The 19919-nt window shown below is 33.3% G+C and overlaps 3 protein-coding genes and 1 non-coding gene across 5 annotated transcripts; 1 reads left to right on the top strand and 3 right to left on the bottom strand.

The window, feature by feature from the left end:
* Positions 1 to 2969: 2969 nt before the first annotated feature.
* On the top strand, positions 2970 to 11988 carry Bma-lev-9 (Uncharacterized protein; the record flags this gene model as incomplete). Of its 2 annotated transcripts, XM_001898061.1 has the most annotated exons (24): positions 2970 to 3132; positions 3392 to 3574; positions 3780 to 3983; positions 4157 to 4330; positions 4452 to 4625; positions 4801 to 4974; positions 5221 to 5400; positions 5604 to 5786; positions 6053 to 6222; positions 6394 to 6582; positions 6834 to 6936; positions 7062 to 7259; positions 7364 to 7522; positions 7771 to 7998; positions 8716 to 8858; positions 9184 to 9286; positions 9638 to 9736; positions 9860 to 9997; positions 10246 to 10466; positions 10559 to 10652; positions 10756 to 10935; positions 11198 to 11374; positions 11471 to 11647; positions 11780 to 11988. In XM_001898061.1, the coding sequence occupies 24 exons, from the start codon at positions 2970 to 2972 to the stop codon at positions 11986 to 11988; spliced, it is 4023 nt and encodes a 1340-aa protein (XP_001898096.1). The 2 variants fall into 2 exon arrangements, with proteins under 2 accessions (XP_001898096.1, XP_042931214.1); XM_043075280.1 differs by lacking the exon at positions 9638 to 9736.
* Positions 11989 to 12299: 311 nt separating this feature from the next.
* Bm3759 (Uncharacterized protein) lies at positions 12300 to 14438 on the bottom strand (the record flags this gene model as incomplete). Its single annotated transcript, XM_043075279.1, has 6 exons — positions 12300 to 12492; positions 12589 to 12754; positions 12891 to 13086; positions 13270 to 13518; positions 13710 to 13896; positions 14335 to 14438. The coding sequence occupies 6 exons, from the start codon at positions 14436 to 14438 to the stop codon at positions 12300 to 12302; spliced, it is 1095 nt and encodes a 364-aa protein (XP_042931213.1).
* Positions 14439 to 14563: 125 nt separating this feature from the next.
* Bm16877 lies at positions 14564 to 14635 on the bottom strand. The gene has a single exon (XR_006228126.1). It is a non-coding gene; the product is annotated as a small nucleolar RNA Bm16877 (small nucleolar RNA).
* Positions 14636 to 16830: 2195 nt separating this feature from the next.
* Bma-lin-32 (Uncharacterized protein) lies at positions 16831 to 18100 on the bottom strand (the record flags this gene model as incomplete). The annotated part of the gene is made up of 3 exons (XM_001898059.1): positions 16831 to 16947; positions 17376 to 17550; positions 17898 to 18100. 3 exons carry the CDS (start codon positions 18098 to 18100, stop codon positions 16831 to 16833), a joined length of 495 nt encoding a protein of 164 aa, XP_001898094.1.
* Between the last annotated feature and the right edge of the window lie 1819 nt (positions 18101 to 19919).

Genomic DNA, 19919 nt, shown 5'->3' with positions numbered 1-19919 from the left:
GACTTTGGAAAAATTGGGAGCCCTAGAAAGCAAAAATGAGAGATAAATTCGAAAAGTTGACAGATCCGATTAAGAACTGCAGGTTTCCGGTACGTCAGGAATATGAACAGTGTTTTGTCCGGCCAACTTTAGAACTATATGTCCTTTTCGTAAATTAAGTAAAGTTTTTCTCTTTTTTGAGCATTTTACGTGCTTTTTTACATCTTCTATTACAAACAGAGAACTAACCATTCAAACCTTTCAATTTCGATTGAAGCATATGCAAAATTCAAATTAAAAAAGTGAATTTTTTAAATGAAAAAGAAAAAAAAAACATGAAAAAAAAATAGAAATTATAACGAAATATGACAACAAATTTAGAATTGGAACATTAAAAAATAGTGCCACTTGGAGTATTAATTTCACTTCTATAACAGCAATAAATTTATCTCGTAAGGGGTGTAGATGCATTAATTAAATGTATAGATTTCGACAACACATTTGATCTGATTTTTCTGTCTCATTTCCATAGTCTTGTTCATTAAACCTAAATCTAAATAGTTCTTAAGAAATTGAAAATAGATAAATTTTAGGATATAAACTAGCTTTCTCACCTGCTGCAACATTAAATGACACATTTGATCCAACCCACGACCTTTTCAAGACCTTCAAAATAATTTTAAAATTATTTAGATTTCAAAGCTGCTTTCAATTCTTACAAATTTTATGGCATACTACTACTATCAGTTCATATCTTTCATATTAAATAAATGTCTGAATGTGATTAGCGAAATAGTTTCCGAGGTACATAACACAGACAACTCATATCAGAACATTTTCACAAACCTTTCTGTTCTGAGTTAACTTATCTATCTTATAACTTATCGTCTGAAGCTATTAGTAATTGACACTCTCTGTAAACTATTGTCCATTGTCATTTAATACATTTTGAATTACTAGAAATACATTGAGCATCTTGGTATGTTTATTTCAAGATATGAAAATGTTAGTGATTTTAGAATAAAACCAGCAAGTCTAAAAATGATATCATATCATCAATGTTAATTGACGTAACAAACTTTAATTACATTTTTAAACTAAGGGAAGTGCCACTGAGCAGTAGCAGCAACTACAGCTCTACAAGAAACGGAACTAAATATGCTGACGATAACTCGAGAGAAGCAGCTGCACGCTGACGAGTAGTTGAGGATATACCGCAGGTTTCTGATACCTGTTTCTTGCAGCAACATTTCTTCTATTCTTTTGTCTTTCCATTAGCGTAAATTTTTATCTCATACCACTTTAGACAAGAGATCCACTCTCATCTCATTTCATAACTGCTGTACTTTTCTTTCTAATTAACAAGCTCATTTATCTTATCTCACCTGATAAGATAAACATATTAGTTCTCTTTCCACTTCCTACTAACTATATTATTGAACTCTCTGCCATTTAGTATAACTTATAGTTTATTCTTTATTATTATTAAGTTATTTCACTGCTATTCTCAGCTCTACGTATTGGATAAATTTTCATTCTTTTTTCACTCTGGAGATCCTTGAGATCCACCATATCCCAGCGTTTTAATCCTCGAGAATTAAATTGTTTTGTAACATACTTTGATATTTACCCTTCACAGTATTTCATTACCACCACCTCTATCTTATTAAGAGTTTTATAATCGATAGAAACATAGTTACTGTATTTCCTAAACTGATCATGTGCAGCTAATTTAAAGCTGTGCATTTTGAATAACATTCCGGTGGCTTATCCTTCAAAGTCTCTTCAGTCACTCATTTTCCCTAGTATTTTAAATTAATATTCAATAAAAGACTAATATCATCTTGAAGGTTTGGTCAGAACTTTGAAAGACATATTGGGCGGGGTAAAAACTTAGCAAATTACAAGAAATTTCAAAAAAAATATTTTAATTCCGACAGTTCATTCCAACACTTATGAGTACATATGGAATATTGAATAAATGCACTTTTCTAGAAAATATTGCTGTAGATCAGATGGTTCCGGTTGAGAGCTTTTCAATAATTAAACGAGTTTAAATACTGAGTCTTTTTTTTTTGCTATTTTTATTCACGGTCAGGTTTTAAATAATGATTAGTGATTCAACTTTTTCACCGGCTAATCAGGAAATATTGATTAATTAGATCAAGCTTCAGGACTTATCTAGTGCCCAGCTTTATTTGGCTCAATGGGAAAGTGATATCACCCATCAGTGATCAACTGTGGCTCACCTATACAGATCCTAGTGAAAACTGTTATTGACCTAGATGTTTTAACATTAATCTCAGAAACGTTTCCGAGCTCGATGATCTATGCTCGGTTATAGTATCCAGTAGTCCAACCTCAATTTCATGTGAGAGTAACTACTGTAAAATGTTCAAAGTAAAATGTCTATTTATCATATGCTGTCACGAGCTTAAGGATGAATTGATGTGATCATGAGGAAGCGAAAAAAAAAGTTCTGAAATAAAGGAATTTTCTTGAATTCCAAAACTGCTCGATGATTTTTCTGGATAAGACTATATCATTGATCTGAAACATGTGTGGTAGTGAGTAATATGCATTAAATATTTTCTCATTTTATATCTGTGAGCAAAAAGGATTACCTGATTGATCAAAAAATAAATAATTAATGATAAACTCATCACATGATTTTCCATCACATGGTAGATATAGATAACAAGTTGACAGGACTGTTCATCTTACAAACAGCTATTAGTTCATTTGGAGCAAAGATTTATACTTTTTAAATACTTCACATCATTTTTCTTTCACCTTAATACCTTAAGTAAACAAATCGTCTAGTTCTACTACGACGTGAGTAAACCTCTGTCATCTGTTGATTACTATTACTTCTCTCAGGTTGAAGAGAATACGACTGTTATGGTTGAAACAGCTTTCAGAAGCCGTTATTTCACGATCTCTTCATCTCTTCAATGCTTACTTTACTGTTGTGGTTGCTGTTATCATTAATGGCTGTAATTTATTCTTCTCCGACAACAATATGTCCTGATGTAAGTGCTACCAATCGTCCCAACTATTGCAAGAAAGCTTGTACAAGAGATGAGCAATGCAAGAAAAACAGTAAAAGATGCCTTTGTGATGGTCCTTGCGGCTTGTCATGCGTCAATCCATGTAAGTAAATCTTATCCTTTCTTTCACATAGCAAGCAGGATCAATGTCAACATTTCTTTATTCATTTTTCCATCTACAACTCTATATACTCATTACATACCTATATGGCTTAGAATGCCTTCTTCAAGTGATTCTTCATATTTTGAAGTCTTAATATTTTTATCCTAGATAACTGACAACGTTATATTGCTGTCGATGACCTGAATTCATCTGCTGTGTTGGGAGATATTTAGAATATAGTTATTTTAAGAAGTTTCAGCAATAACTTGTCATCCATTGGTCGATCTACCGAACGGTTTTATCAGAACACCTGGCGATTTTCTGTTCGGCTCGAATGCAGAGTATGGTTGTAATGAGGGATATGTGTTAGTTGGTCCATCACAACGACGTTGTCAAGCAAATCGTGAATGGAGTGGTACTAAGCCTGAGTGCAGATTACTAAGTGAGTAATACTTCGTTTTATGTTCGTCAACTAATCGATGACAATGTTATATTACTGTTGATGACCTGAATGACAAGTTTTTCATTTCTGCTTTTGTTAGTAGCCTTAGATATGAAGTTAAGGGATACGGATTCACAACATTACAGAGATGCAAGAAATTGTTGGTTTTTGATTTGGGAAATTTGTAAAACAAGAAAAATTGCAGAAAAGTGCGGTCCACCACCAGAAATACCTTATGCACAACATGATGGCAATTCATACAGCGGTCAATATGAGCTAGAGACCGAAGTGCATTACAATTGCGTGTCAGGTTATCATCGTTATAACAATAAAGGAATAACGATAGCAAAATGTTTACTGAATCGAGAAAAAGCAGCGCAATGGTTTGGTCCAGATTTACGGTGTCGAGGTATACATTCCGTTTCTTAAATTATTTTGCTTTTAATCTTTTAGATTAGATCACTATACTTAGTACTGCATTTGATCAAGTCTTTTTTTAAAAAAACAAATCTTTAAAATAAGCTTTAGGTCTAATAGCCGGGACATTTTATATACTATCTCCATCATCCATATTTTATATAGCTCGGAGCTGTCCCGATCCGGGGAATATCATGAACGGAGTGCGGAAAGGAGAACTATACTATTATCCACACACAGTTGAAATAGTATGTCTTCCCGGTTATCAGTTGATTGGATCACCAACACTTCGTTGCTTGAACAGCGGACAATGGAGTGCTCAAGTACCTCACTGCAAAGGTAAATTTTTAAATTTGCGGTAGCTTTTTTTTTTGTAGACCTATTTCACTGTAACAAGACCTGTTAATGAAATTTGTAACGAGATATTTCGGATAATTTTTTAATGCATTTAGTTTTTCAGCAACGGAATGTAAAAGACCATCGGATCCACTGCATGGCAAAGTACTTGGTAGTTCATTGACTTATCAGTCTCGTATCACATATTCATGCAAAACAGGTTACCGACTTGTTGGTCAGGTGCAGAGGATATGTCTTGCCGAAGGTGTTTGGGGTGGTAATGAACCAACTTGTGAAGGTTAGTTGAGAGACTTTTTCTGGTTTCAAAAGTGCCTATAAGAAGAAAGAAAAAGGAAAAACAGAGACATAAGAGAGAAGTTTTAAATTTCTACAAAATAAAAAAGAACTAAAAAAACCAATAAATGCATTGATAAAAATTTTAAAAGATTAGTAAATCACGGAATTTGTTTGAGAAATTCGATGCCCACCACTGCCTCAACTACACAATGGATACATCGAAGGTGATGACACGCATTTCGGAGCAGTTGTTGTGTTTCGTTGTTTAGAAGGAATGAATCACATTGGTGCACCTTATGCAAAATGTGAAGACGATGCACGCTGGTCAAATCCAATGCCTATTTGTTTAAGTGCTTTTTTAAATATGATCAGTTTCAACTTTAAATAATATATTATTTTCGTTCCAATTCTCTTTCCCCCTTAATATATTATACCTTTGAAAAAGATGCTAGACCATTAATTATAACATTTTGCATTGGTAGTACAATTGATGACAGCACATTCGATTAAATTTCTTTATTATAAAAAATCATGTGAGTTTAGCTAAATAATTGTTTTTTATTCAAAAACTATGACCAGTATTCTTTAAAATTTAGGTGGGTGCCGTATACCTGAAATAAGCGATGGACACGTTGTTAACCATATACCTTCACAGCTTGCTTTACACGGAGAACGACTGAGAGTAGAGTGTGCACCAAAGCATGAAATAGCTGAAATGGAAACGACTATAGTCTGTCGAAATGGTACTTGGTCACATATGCCAACTTGCATACCAGGTCTTTCATTTATTTTACCAAAGAAAGATCATTATGATTATTCTCATACATACCTTTTTTTAGCAAGAATCGCGCTGTTATATACGTGATTTTACTCCTGAAAATTGTTTAATATTATTCTTTGATTTAAATATGCCAACAGATAACAAGGAATTTTTAAACTTATTTGAAATTACAATTTTTACAAATTGCTTCTGTTCAAGTGCGATGCAAATCTTGGCCACCAAGAATGCCAAATGCCAAAGTTGTATTCACAAAATCGTCGCACGGAGCATTTGCGCGATATGAATGTAATGAGGGCTATCGACCATCCGGGGTACATAATACTGTCAAGTGTTTATATGGGAAGTGGTCCAGTGAAGGCGAGACATTTTCATGTCTCCCAGGTATTTCTGCTGCCATTGCCATTTTTGTGCACTGTTGTGTTAAGCTTAGATGACTTAATTACTTCCTGTCAGACCGATGAACTGAATTCCTGCTCTGAACAACTTTTTAATCAACTACCATTTACTCTTAATTTGAATTAACTTTGCGAGAAAAAAATACCTTTTGAGATTTAACGCTAACCTGTTCGTTATATGATATGAATACATTAGCCCTTTTTTTTTTTTATTTTTTTTTTATTCATTTATTTTTTTTTATGAAGTTTAAGTTCTCTGTGAACATCCGCTTAAGACATTTGGGGTCTTGGAAGGTGGACAAATAATGCTGGAAGGACAGATGGGGGCTTATGACTATGCTCAATATATATCGGAAGTGGAAGAAGGTCGTTCAATTTCATTTCAATGTAAAAAAGGATTTGTGTTACTCGGATCACCAAAAGTAATCTGTCTTTTTCTTTACCTTATAACATTCGTAATATGGATGTATTTTCTTTTAAATTTACTAAAATTTGAATTTGAATTAGACGGAATTCGTGCAGATCTGATTCCCAAAGCGCTTAAAGTTTATCATTTTTTACGTCAACTACCTCCTAACAGTTTCCTTGTGTAGGCAACATGTGTCAATGGAAATTGGATGCCACGGAAGAGGCCGAAATGCGTGTCACAAACTCATCCGATGGTGGAAGGACAAATTGCTTGGATACGACGTCGCCGTTCTGTTGAGTGTGAACCGATTTTAGTTGATTACGGACGAGAAATTGTTGTCACGAAAGGTAATGACAATCCAGCTGAAATTATGGTTCGTTTAAATTAGTTTTCTGACGCTTTCTTTCATTTTAATGTAGTTTCAATATCTTTTTTTTTTTTTTTTTTCTATATTTTATTTCAATTCATTTTGAATGTGAAAACATCCGGAAATTTTTGTTTTCATCAAAGCTTTCGATTGCAAGTTACATAAAATTTTTTTTCCACGCAAGAAGAAAAAAACTAAATTGAAATTGACGAAGTCTTTATTAATTCTTATAGATTATGTTATCAGGTACCGTTTAGGTAATATGTTCTGAAGGTTTTCACCTCGAAGACTCGCGAGCAGATGGAATTGCATTTTGCAAAAATGGACGGTGGACTCCAGAAGTTCCTAATTGTATTCCCGGTAAGATTTTTCTTCTTCTAGGTATTTTTTGGACATATAAAATGTTTTCTTTACTACTTGTTTTATGAGAACGACAACAGAAATTTAACAACAAGAAAGTTTTCAGATTTATAAGTGGTTTTTAGATGATTGTCGGATACCGATACGCAGTCACGTCTTCTTCCTTGACATACGCTCAGAGCGAATCTTACAATCAGGTGATATTATGCTGCACGGTAGTAGGACGAGGATGGTTTGTTTACACGGTTATGAACTACATGGGAATGATAAATTCGAATGCAATCATGGAGTGTTTACTCAGCAAGTCGGACATTGTAGGCCAAGTAGGTTTTATTCTTCTAATCTATTTGACATTTGACAATTGAGAAGTATGAACTGATCAAACTAACAATAAATAAATAGATAAAAGAAATGGTTTTTTCTACAGAGTATTGCAAACTTGAAGCAGGTGAGGACAACAGGTACAATTCTAATAAGACAGAATTGCACCATAATGAAGAAATTGATATGATGTGTGGAACAAACATTGTTCGATTAAAATGTCGCTTTGGTGAAATACACCCCAATTTTGGGTGCAATGATTATGGTTGGTTTTATTAGACGTTAAAATTGATTGATGCTTTATTAATTTTTTATTTAAAATCATTCAGTTTTCATGTTATTTGAAATAGATTGTACATCTTTAACTAAATGGAGTTAGAAATTAAAGTTAAAGTAGCTTAGCTTTAGATTGGCTAATTCAAGACGAAGTCGCTAATACATGCCAGTTTCCATTATTTGTATTGACTTAGTTAGTGAGATATTAAAATTCTTGGATCATTTTCTTATCTTCAGAATCACCATCGACATCATGTCTTCGTCCAAATGATGACCAGCCATTTGTCGCATATCGTACAACAAATATTAGTGGCCATCCGATTCGCTTAGATATGAGCGTACAACAGGCCACTTTTCCGAAAAATACTATAATTCAGTATATCTGTGTGGACAATGAATATAAAAATAAAGCGAATGCTATCGAATGTCGGAATGGTAAATGGTTCACACGTCTTCTACCCTGTCGTAAGTTTTTTATTGTTAAAATTAAATTCTGTTTAGGCTGTGCACTTTCTACAGTACTTGGACTCTCATAAATTACATTGTTGAGAAAAGACTCGTTTTAATAATTGTCATAACTGCGAAAAGAGTATAATTGTCATATTTGTTTGTCGTTTTAGCATTTTCATAATGCAATGTTATAACATGCATTCATTTTCCGAAAAAAACTTGTTACAGTAGTTAAAGATTTCACAATCTAGCTACTAAGTGTTCCTTTCCGTGCAGAGTTTGAGTTTCAGCACTGTTCAGTATGGTAATTTTTTGCATCTTAAGGATGTATCTCATGCCACTCCTATAAGAGTGTGAAAATCTAGCATGACAAATAAGCAGTAAAAGATAAAACTTGATTATATTATTATATGATTGTAGTCATAAAGTTTTAAAGATATTCTTGATTATAGTCTTAAGTTGATAGTCTTGAATGTAACATTAATTATAGTCTTAAATAATTAATTGTAAAGATAATGCTTACTGACTTATGCGTAAACATTTAGCACGTCAATTTTATTTCTTTGGGAAAAGGTTTTTTGGTAACTTTTTATACTTCAGATTATAGGGTTTGAAAGAATGTGATTGTGGATTAAAAAAAGATTTTTTTCTTTTTAATTTCCATAGTTTCATTTTTTATCCAACTTCAAGTTTTGCTTGAATAAATTGAATAAGAAGTAGTGCTATTTGCAGTAAAAGCGTCTGCGGCTGCATTTGCCACGCAGTCTGATGGAATGTGCAACATGCCTAATCTTGCTTCCTTCTACAAAATTCTTAATATCAAAAATGCTCACTTTTCAACAAAGTCACGCTTTGCTCGAGGGACAACTTTAAAGGTTTTCCTAATTTTTGAAAGAATTGCCGAATTATGTGTGGGATAGATATTTCTAAATATAATTTTTTTGGCTCAGATTTTTTAACATCGCTTTCTTTCCTTAAATTATTGCTGATCAATTTAAGAAAAAGCTTTATTTAACGTTTTGCGATTTTTTCTGACAATTATCAAGTTTTTTTTTGATTATCAAAAAAAAACTTGATAAAGCTTGATTATCAAGCTTTTTTGATTTTTTTTTTCTGACTATTAGAGCGGTTGCTTTAAGTTATGTAGTTTTGATTAGAGTTCTAAATTCTTTAGGAGCAAAATTTTGCAATTAAATTCAGATAGGCTGTGCTGTGGGGTTTTTGATAGAAGAAGCTAAAACAATGGAAATGCGCTGTCGTAGAGGCAAGTGGGTCACCGCTGGTATGCTGCATTGCTATTCAGGTTGGAAAAAAATTGCGTAATATTAATAATTATTAAAATTTGAGCCTTATAATAAATTCATTTAGCGTTGCTAGTGTTTATACACACTAGTATACTATCTTTTATAAAACTTCAAGAAAAATGTATTTTAAAAGTTATGAAACCGGTAATTGTTCTTTGTAATCGATACTAAATTAATTAGAAAGATTTAATGATGCTATGCGATAAACTTCTTTATTAAACTATAACATATATATGTCCGTGAGACTCATCACACTAAATTATTGTAATGTTTTTATAATCTTTAAAATTGCACACTAGTGAAGGATTTCTCTGTTTTGGTCTTATCATTTGCACTATGAACATTTACAGATGTACATTCGTGTGAATATCGAATGAGTGAGAAATCACATTTAATTGCATTTTCCTCCAAATATAGGCAACAGATTACTTTTAATCAGCGATTCATTGGTAAATTTTCTGACTGCTTTCAGGATTTTAGAGATTCTATGTTATTTTTCATTCTTGTTCTCTAAGTAGGTTTCTTTTTCTTGTGTCTTTTCTGTCAATTATTATACTCTTAATGATGTGTAGATGGCACAGAATTAATATTCTCGTGTCAAGAATATGGTATGCAACAGTTTATGGGAAACACTGTTATCACATGTAGAGGAGGCACATGGGTGCCGAAAATACCCAAATGCATCACACTGGATCCGCATAATGAAAATGGTTGGCGGTACTTTGATTGATCTTAAATCCATGTTATACAGTCAGTCAGAATGAGCGTTTGTAAGAAGTCTTTATAGAGGCTTACTAAACTAGCAGTAAATTCATCTATGTTCATTTACTAATTGTTGTTTGCCTCACGTTACACATGTTACGATTGTTTAGGTATCGTTATCTTCTATTTTGTATGAATTTACAAGGACTCCAATCTCTCGCTGTGTAATAAAATTCAGAATTTTGAATTCCCTCAGATGGTGCGCCACCAATAAATTTGGAATTAGGACGAGGTTTGCATACAATAACACCACGTGGGCACCTTGTGGTGAACATATCAACAACTCTTCGACTTCAGTGTTTATTTCCTCGAAAAAAAGGCCAGCCCAGATGGGAAGTTTCAACAACGTACCGTAAATATCCACAATCATGGGTTGAGATCAATTTGCCTGGAAAATCCGACATGGATGCCTACGAAGTAATTTTAGCGCCATTTCTAAGCTTCCAACTCTTTTAAATTTCTTTGTAACAGTTCCAGGTAACTTGGAAATAATAATGGTCATTTTTAAGTTGACTGTAACAGCAGCACGTCCTGAAGATGGAGGATTTTTCCATTGTATTCTTCCGAATGGACATCGCAATACTGTCAAAATCATTGTGAAAGGTTAATCTTTAGTTTCAAATTTTTTGAGTAATAAGAAAAGGAAAAAGTTTCGCATACATATGAAGAAAGTTGTTGAAAAAAAAGACAAAGTATTCTGCTGCAGATCAGAAATGCATGCCATTTACAAACTCAACAAATTTACAAATCTTCTATACAAGTCCCCATTTATTTATTGGAACAGTCGCACAGTTTTCATGTGGAAGCGGTTTTTATGTTGATGGACCACGTTCGTCGACATGTCTAAGCTCCGGAAAATGGTCTCATACTTTACCAAAATGTCGAGGTATGATTGGATTTTGGTAGTAATAGTAATAATTCGCGCAACTTAACTAGCTCGAAACTTACTTTTACTTCATCAGTAGCTAAAAACATGTACCGCGGGTGAATGATGATAATAAATGAATTATGTTCAGTGTGAGGCTTTGCTTCTAAAATGTTCGAAAAATGTTTACTGCAACCAATCACTGGCTGTATTTGCTAGTAATTTTCCCAAAAAAAGGCCGCTATATTCTGGACGAATGAATTCTCGCATGGATTTTTTGTAGCATTGCAGTGTCCACCACTAGTGATTATGGATCACGAAATGAAAGTAGTGGTTACAACGTTCAGAGTTGGAGGCACCGCACGATTTTCTTGTTCATTAACACACTTTCTGGATGGGAATCGAACATTACAATGTCTTCCACATGGAGAATGGTCGGGAATTGTACCGCAGTGTAAAAGTATGTCCTGGACTGTTAAAAATGTGTTATTGTTGAACATTACCAAATATATTTATAAATTCATTGACTATGTTTGACTTCACTATCGATTTTAAGATGTGAAATGTCAAACACCAAAGGTACCGAGGAATGTGGCAGTAGTTGGAGAGGTGAAGGATGAGTATAACGTACGGGAAGTGCTTGTATTTGAATGTAGACATGGTTACATGTTAACTGGTATCGACTACAGCGTATGTCAAGCAAACGGTAACTGGACTTCTGTCGACGTAAAATGTATGCTTTCGAAATTCGCAATAAAAAATGCGACCCTTCTTGCTGAAGTCTAATAAATAATTGCCTCCTTGGCTAATAAGGCAGCAAAAGGTCACAGAAAAAACCATAAATTCTAACGAGGTGATTTTTCAGGTATACCAGTCTGTCGTTTTCCTGGAAAACCTGAACAAGGGGATAGCACCTCACCAGCTAAACCATATTATCTCATTGGAGAGAAAGTGGTATTCTACTGTACTTCTACAGAATACCGTCTAGCTTCGGAAAATGTACTCGAATGTATATCTTCTGGAAAATGGAATCGAAAAGTACCGAAATGTGTCTCTATCGACAAAAGCCAATAATTTAAAAATATAAAAATCAAGAAGGGATGATAAGGTCTCATGCTAACACTGTTTATAGACTGAGCTGTAAGGATGTGGTGCGAATTAAGGAGAATTTTGGATTAGATATTTGAAGGGTTGGATAGGGAGTGGACATTTTTCTTAAATTAGCTTTGAAAAAGCTTTATTGAAATAAAAGGAAAATATCCTTTCCAATAAAATATATGGACAGCAAATGAAAACGAAAACTGAAATATTTTAAAGTAAAACTCTAACCAGTGTATAATGCTGCACAACTGAAGTATGAAATGAAACTTTTTAAAGAACATGAATCAGATTCGGATATTTAATTTTTGTAATTCTGATGGAGATATTTCAAATGTTGTATATTGTTCATTTGTCTGCTGCGTAACACGAACAAAAGTAGCCCGTTTCGAAAGCTCTTTTAATTTCTTCGCACCGGTATATGTGCAAGCCGATCGTAGTCCACCTAGTAAGTCTTGTACAGTATCCGAAATATCACCTCTATAAAAAGTAACACTAATTTTGGATTTTAAGTTGAGTTTGCATAATGAAAGAATCGAAATAGTGACATACTGTTTCTAAAAAGCATATACTTGCCTGCATGGAAGAGTTATTGTCTTGCCTTCCGAAGCACGGTATTCTGCTACACTTCCTTCGTGTCTTTTCATCGCTGTGTCAGAAGCCATTCCATAGAATAATTTGTATTTCTGTCCATCCTTTACAACAGTATCACCACCACACTGATCATGTCCCGCGAAAAGACCTATGAATAAAGTAGGACTAAGTGGACATGCAGTTCTGACATGATAGGTCCGAAACGAGGGAAGCCTATTTGTTTCTTTTTTTGCACAAATGTAGGCATTAAGGATCGTAGGGTGGAAGAGAGAAATCTTTGGCACCTCCAATCATCACAAAATCAGCTCCTGCACCAAATGCTTTCGCAACATCTCCAGGATTTGTGCATCCTCCATCGCTCACCACATGCCCGTTCAAACCATGTGCAGCATCAGCACATTCCAAAACAGCGCTCAATTGTGGATAGCCAACTCCAGTTTTCTTACGTGTCGTACAAACTGAACCAGGACCTAAGCCTACCTAAAAAACCATGTACACCAGGTGCATACCGAACAAAATATCTCTTAAAAACGGGTGGCAGTAATGATTTTATTAAAAAGTAGCAATGTGGAAAAAGATTAACTTTTAAAATTAAAAAAGAAATTGTTTGAAGATCATTACTTTTCTGACTCATTTAAATTATAAAATTTGATCCAAAAAAACCTTCACAACATCAACGCCTGATAGAATCAATTCCTCAATCATTTCGCCTGTCACCACATTCCCAGCAAATATTGTGTGTCTGGGAAATCCTTCTCGAACCCGTCGTATAAAGTCCACAAACATTTCCGTATATCCATTTGCCACATCCAGGCAAATGTATTGAAGCTCAGGTATTAATCCGCAAATCTCTTTCAGTTTTGCAAAATCAAAGTCGGACACTCCAGATGAAATTCCAATTTGTGACATTGTCTGCATAAAACTTGAATTTTCCAGATACTCGCTTCATTTCTGTGGCTGGTCCTCATCATAAAATTTAAATTAACTATGAAAGTTGCTAATTCCCTTCAAAAAAATCTTTGATGCAAATAATATCAACAATTCGGAACGAAAAAAAAAAAAAAAAGAATTAAGATCGAAGCATAAACAGCAAAGAAACGCACATCCTGATTCGAATCTGTTCTACTCACGAATTCTACCCATTGTTCAACTGAGTAGTGCTTATGTATAAATGTAAAAAGCTTTTTCTTCGAAAGAACTTCCGCTACTTCAAATGTCCCCACAGTGTCCATGTTTGATGCAATAACTGGTATACCAACATATTTTTTTTTCGAGTTCCGAAATATAAACCTGAGAAGAATCTTAGGTAATATCGTAACAGCATCAATTTCTTCAATTTATCGACTTTTTTGCGGTGAGAGAACAAGAAAGAGAAGAAAATAATATCAGAAGATTTATAATTTATATTTGCAGTTATCCACCAACACTATTTTTAATTAACTGAAGCGTTCAACTTCTATAAGTGTTGCGTGTGGTGGAAAATTTCTTGTATATATAGCGATGAACAAAGACATGTATGAGTGGAACTCATACAATTGAACCAAATTAGCTATATATTAGAAAAATTAACGGTAAAGCTGCAATTATTGACCAAAACAAAAGCAGTGCTTCAGACCATTTCCCAAAACGACTAAAACAATGACACTAAAAAGAAAACAGACGAAGAAAGACTATAGCGACTACATAGTAAATTTTGTAAGGATATACATGACAAGTTAAAAAACTTACTCACGAACAAGGTCCACATCCGCTCGACTCTTTAGTGTAGAACGTTTAGGCCGTAAAAGAACGTCCTTGAAATCCAATTTTGGCTCATATTCTACTCTTGGCATCCTGCAGATTTACCAAAAAACGCTTTATCAAGATTACAATCTGGACTCTGCTAATTTTTCGGGTAACAGTCCTAAGATCAGATCATAACACAACCATCACAATGCACACTCCATCGTGATTGATGTCATAATGATCTAAAAACAAAGTTAATTATTAAATCAGTCATTTCTGCCGTTATTTTTGACTCTTCGTCATTGAGATTTCAAATACTGTTAGCGTAGCATATATTATACATTACTGCAGAATTCTCATTTTAGAACGGTGATGTTATCGACTTCTTAAAAATTATTATACAAGACAATAACATTCTAAGTAACGAAATGTTGGAAAAGCTTAAAAATCGTGGATTTAAAGAAACAATAGCCGAGACACCATTAGAAAGCCATCGTTAAGATCTCCACCACACCGATGATATCGTACACCCAAATTTCGTCAACCACTGAAATAAAGCTAAACTGGCAACCGTTTATGAAAATTTATTGGTATCACAACGTTAAATTTCAAAGATCTTTTTCAGCAGAATTTAAGTTTTGAAATGAGATGAGGGCTGAGCTTGAGAGTTTGAATTTTAAGTAAAATTTAAGCGAACTCGAATGAAATTCAAATTAGTAAACTGAAAGTTGCAAGGAAAATTTGAACATGTTGTGAGTTTTAAGCCAACATGAAATTCCAAAGTTACGTTTATAAGACAGTAGTATTAAGAGTACGAGATATCTTTTTGTAGCTATAAAACACTAAAATTGTAGAACCGTTAACAACATTTGTCGTACGGATGTGCGTACAGCTATATTCACCTATGGATTCGATTATTCGTGGTAAATGCTTTCTTTTCAAACAAAGATTTATCATAAAATAATGTGCAGGTAACATCAAATAAAGGTCAAAGGTCATGCAATTATATCTCATTCCACGCTTTCACAATATTGTCTCTTACTAATGATGGCTTATCACATAATTACTGTGCAAATGTCGTAAAAGAGTTCAACACATCCACAAACAGTAACGCTGATCAGAGATAATACATGAAATTCATTCATTCATTCATCCATCAACTCAAACTAATTCACAATCTACTGTTCTTATCACAACTACCAATAATACTTCCTAGTTTACCTTACTAATCGTAAACCCAAAAATGAATTTTTTAATAATTAGAAAATGGATCCAAAATTGAGAATTTTTTTTCAGACATATATATATATTCATATAATAAAGTCTAAAAGGAATAACTAAGATATAAGACAACGAATGAAACTAATCTATGATATGACAGTGCAACTGTGCTTGATCTCTGAAAAAAGTAAGACGCACTAAATAGCAGATAAGAAAACGACGAACCTAAACAGGAAAGTGACTATCATAAGATGTTAAAAGATCCTTCGATACTGCATATGGATAGATCTTATACCTAAGATTTTAGGAAATATGAATCGATTTCTAGAGAAATAGCCTCAATCAAATTACCAATTGGATCATTAAGTATGCCCAAAGTACTCATTTGGTATTTATTCATTGGATTGAATTGATAAAAAATTCCACTGTTTGAGAAAGATAGGAAAATATTTTGAAAGTAGCAGTAGCAGGGGTACAAAGAAACCTGAAGTGGTTCCAGTACTGTTTTCAATTGGTTTAAATGAAAAAAATTAAATAAATAAATTCACACTTCACATCAAAAGGAAAGACCGCTTGTATACGTCAACGCACTGTACTGAGACAAAATGAGAAAAAAATCTTCGTCCCACTTTTTCACTGAACTGAAAAAAAAAAACGGTAATTATCTCTGTATGTTACATTGAAGTAACTTATCATTTCTTCTCTTCCGCAGTTGAATTCAGCAATATCAAAACTAACTGCTATAATGCCTCGGATTGCTTAAGTAGCAGATCTCCGTTTTTAATTTATTCATGAGAAATTCCATTGTTTAAAAATCGACTTATAAGGATTTAATTATATGCGGCATATGTCACTCGTCACTTAACTCTCCTTTATTGCAAGTAATAATTTGAAATAAGAATAATATTTTAATTGGTTTAGTTTTAGATTTTTTAGAAGATGAAATATTTGTTTTAATATGTCATTAAATTTTGATTGAATATGCCTTCCAATATGCCTGTTGCTAAATGACTACAATAAATATAACAAGGATAATTTGGTACTAAAAAAGTAGCACTAATTTTAAGAAAAAAAAATAATGTAACAGCAGAACACTGTCACAATGCATAAGAGCAAATTACGCAAGGTAACAGTGAGTTAGTCATTTGGGTAGATCCTGTAAAAGCATTGTTGTATAAAAATATCACAGTTGTTATAAGACTGTTTCATTTTAAGAGATAAAAATGGTTGAATGATAAGTTAGAAAAATTTATTTACAGACAAGACAAAGAAGACAGATCATCGTGGTTTATTCAACAATTCAGCTAAACAATCAATATACTGCTGTGCCATTTGAAGAGTTTCGAATTTCGACAATCTTCGACCAGTGCCTACCGACGGTAACACAGTACGTAACTGAAACAAGAGGAGTTTAAGATAAGATTTTTTGATAAGGTCACTTGAACGTAAGTTTATAAACATCATGTACGTTCTACTGTTAACATTTAACAATACGAATTAAAATAAGAAGTATCTTCTAAATGAGACAATTGTGTTTTAACTGATTAACTTCCCATTACTAGTATTCTGAGTTGTATTAACAGTTAACAAAGTAGAAGACAGTAAATTGGGCTTTTCAGCGAAGCCTCCAAAACTTCAGATATAATTTTCCTTTAACAGGTTCTTCGAAGCCTACAACACTAAATAAAATATAATAAACACAATTTCATAAAAAGGTCTCACTCCTCTTTTTAATCTTCTGGCCTCGCCTACTTATTTTTTGAGCTTCCTAATCTCTGCAATTTCCACTGAACTATATCAAATAAGCCAAATAATGAATTTACCCGATCGAACGCATCATTCAAATTGTTCATTCGCCGTCGCTCCCGAGCGTTCGCTGCTTGACGTCGCATCCGTAACAATTGTGGGCTGGGTGTTTTATATCGTCGAGGACCAATTTTATTTTTCCGCGGTACTTTGATTTCCAACTGTTCCATTTCCTCTTTTTTCTGAATATAACTGAAATACTCATTTATTTCCGCAAAGCCTACATTCCTTACTTCTGTCAACTCTATGTTGATTTGTAAGGACTTCATACACTGATCATTTCAATTACTATTAAGCATAAGGAGTAATGAATCAGAAAAGTTAATATGAAATTACTTAACATTGAAATAAGATTACATAAATATATTCTGGTCACTAAAAATCGATTTATGCAAAAAAGTCGTATCTGAAAACTAGTACTAATCATTCTGCGATATAGCATTTATTAATCAGCAGAAAAGGAAGTAAACACAGGATTTAGTATGTATTTGTATAAATATTTGTAATGAAATTTCACGACTTCTTGAAATCGAGCTTACTTTTGATTGCAGCAAAAATTTTCATCAGATTGATCACAGTATGCGCATGATTGATTAGCATAATTAGCAGTTGTAGCAATAGCTGCAAAATCAGCAGATTTCCTGGTGGGCGCAGTAGTGGATGATGCATAGTAACGCTTTTGCCAATTTGCTGATAGCATTGAAGAGGACATTTCGAGCAGCAGCAAATCGGTTATTGTCATAGCAAACTTCTACTACTAAAAATATGCAGAAGAACCATATGTCATCACATGCAATCAAAACCGAATTTTCCTTAAGATTTGGGCGGGGCGATAAATTTTTGAGCACACTGCCGTACTCGGGCCGCCTTCCTCCCTTCTCCTTGGAGAGAAGGGAAAGGCGAGGAGAATCACCATCAAGTCTTACGGTAGCAACCTATTCTCAATTTCTCACTCTGTCGAATGTCATCTCATCTGTTGCGTTGCATTGTTACTGTTTAATTTTTTTTTTTTTTTTTTTTCAGTATGATACTCTTCAGAAGCTTACCCTTATTACTGAAACATGAAGAAGTCAATACTTTAATAATGGAGTCAAGTTCTCCAAGATAGCCTAATGTGTTGTACACAATTATCGCTATTCAATTGTTTTATAATTTTCTTACTCAATCAGTCGATAGCAGAAGTTTAATTTTCAAGATTTACACTAAATTTAATCATAAACTAAATTATGGCATCTTCATACGAATTTAAAAAATCACTTTTTAATAAAAATTAAAAAAAAATGGTTTTCTTTAGCAAACTCTTAAAACGTTTCTGACGATAGAGTTCCTCAGGAGTTTCTTATTTTGTTTGATGTGTAATATTCAACTTTCCTTTTTAACATACAATATACAAAAAATTCTTTTCAAAAAATCAGTTCATTGTAATATTGAAAAGCCAATGATAGCATACTTCAGCAAAGGAAACCACGTGGTACGTGAACGTACAGTACACTGAAAGGACGCTAGGAAAGAACTTAATGAAAGGAATAAATGAGGGAAGCTTGCGAAAGATTTAAGATGATAAAAACATCTACAGGGAGGGATCATTAATTCTACAAATTATGTGACCTCCATCTTTACTAAGTTTCTATGCAAAACTTTTTCAATTTCTCCTTTTTGCTGCTAAAACCCCATACCAATAGTAACTAACTAACCACTTATTTCACACATGTATAGTCCTCGTTCTCCATTGTCTACACGTTGCTTATTTCTTAATATGTGTAAATAGCTTATATATTCCAAGCAATCTAGAACACGTAGCAAAAATCTAATATGCTGTTGTGCATTTTAGCTTGGCAATTAATTGATGTTTAAATTTTAAACTTCAAAACTGAATTCTTGTCAAGCTGTTGAAGAACTCGAGAATGCATACATGACTATTTTCTACCACTAAGACTGTAAGGAATGAATCAAGAATAAATTAATTCATGAATAGAAGAATAATATTAATCACATTTATTTTCTTTAAATATCTAGTACACACAAATCGACAGCTTACGCAAATAAAATTTCACCAACTATATTTTTCTGCTGCTTCTAGGAAAATACTTCAACGTACACGAATCAATTTACAGAAAAAACTTCAATTAGTCTAAAGATAAAAATGAATTTATTAAGTCTTTCGCGGTTTTCAATATCTAGATGAAATCTGCGTTCTATAATGTTTATTAAAAAATAAAGTCTTTACAAAATAAGTTTTGTGTTACGTGCCCTAAATTTTACCAAGTAAATTTTGTGCGTCTACAAAAATGTTTTTTTTCTTTTTTGATAAAACAATAAGTTGAAGGAAAACAACGGCGGTAACAAAATACAGGACTAACTCAGAAATCAATGAAACATCAGTGTAACATGATGAAGTATCCTTCCACCAACAATAAAGAAAAGCGCCTGTAAAATCAGAAAAATTGTAATTTCACAATTAAAAAATATGACATTATTACTATATATACCATGTACACGTGCCGCACTGCATTCCTATTTAACATATAAAGCTTTATAAGGGCTATAAAAATGTATGCAAC

This window comes from Brugia malayi (assembly GCF_000002995.4).
Source record: "Brugia malayi strain FR3 genome assembly, contig: Bm_v4_ChrX_scaffold_001, whole genome shotgun sequence".
Taxonomy (NCBI): Eukaryota; Metazoa; Nematoda; class Chromadorea; order Rhabditida; family Onchocercidae; genus Brugia; species Brugia malayi.
This window is presented reverse-complemented; position numbering and strand designations above follow the sequence as displayed.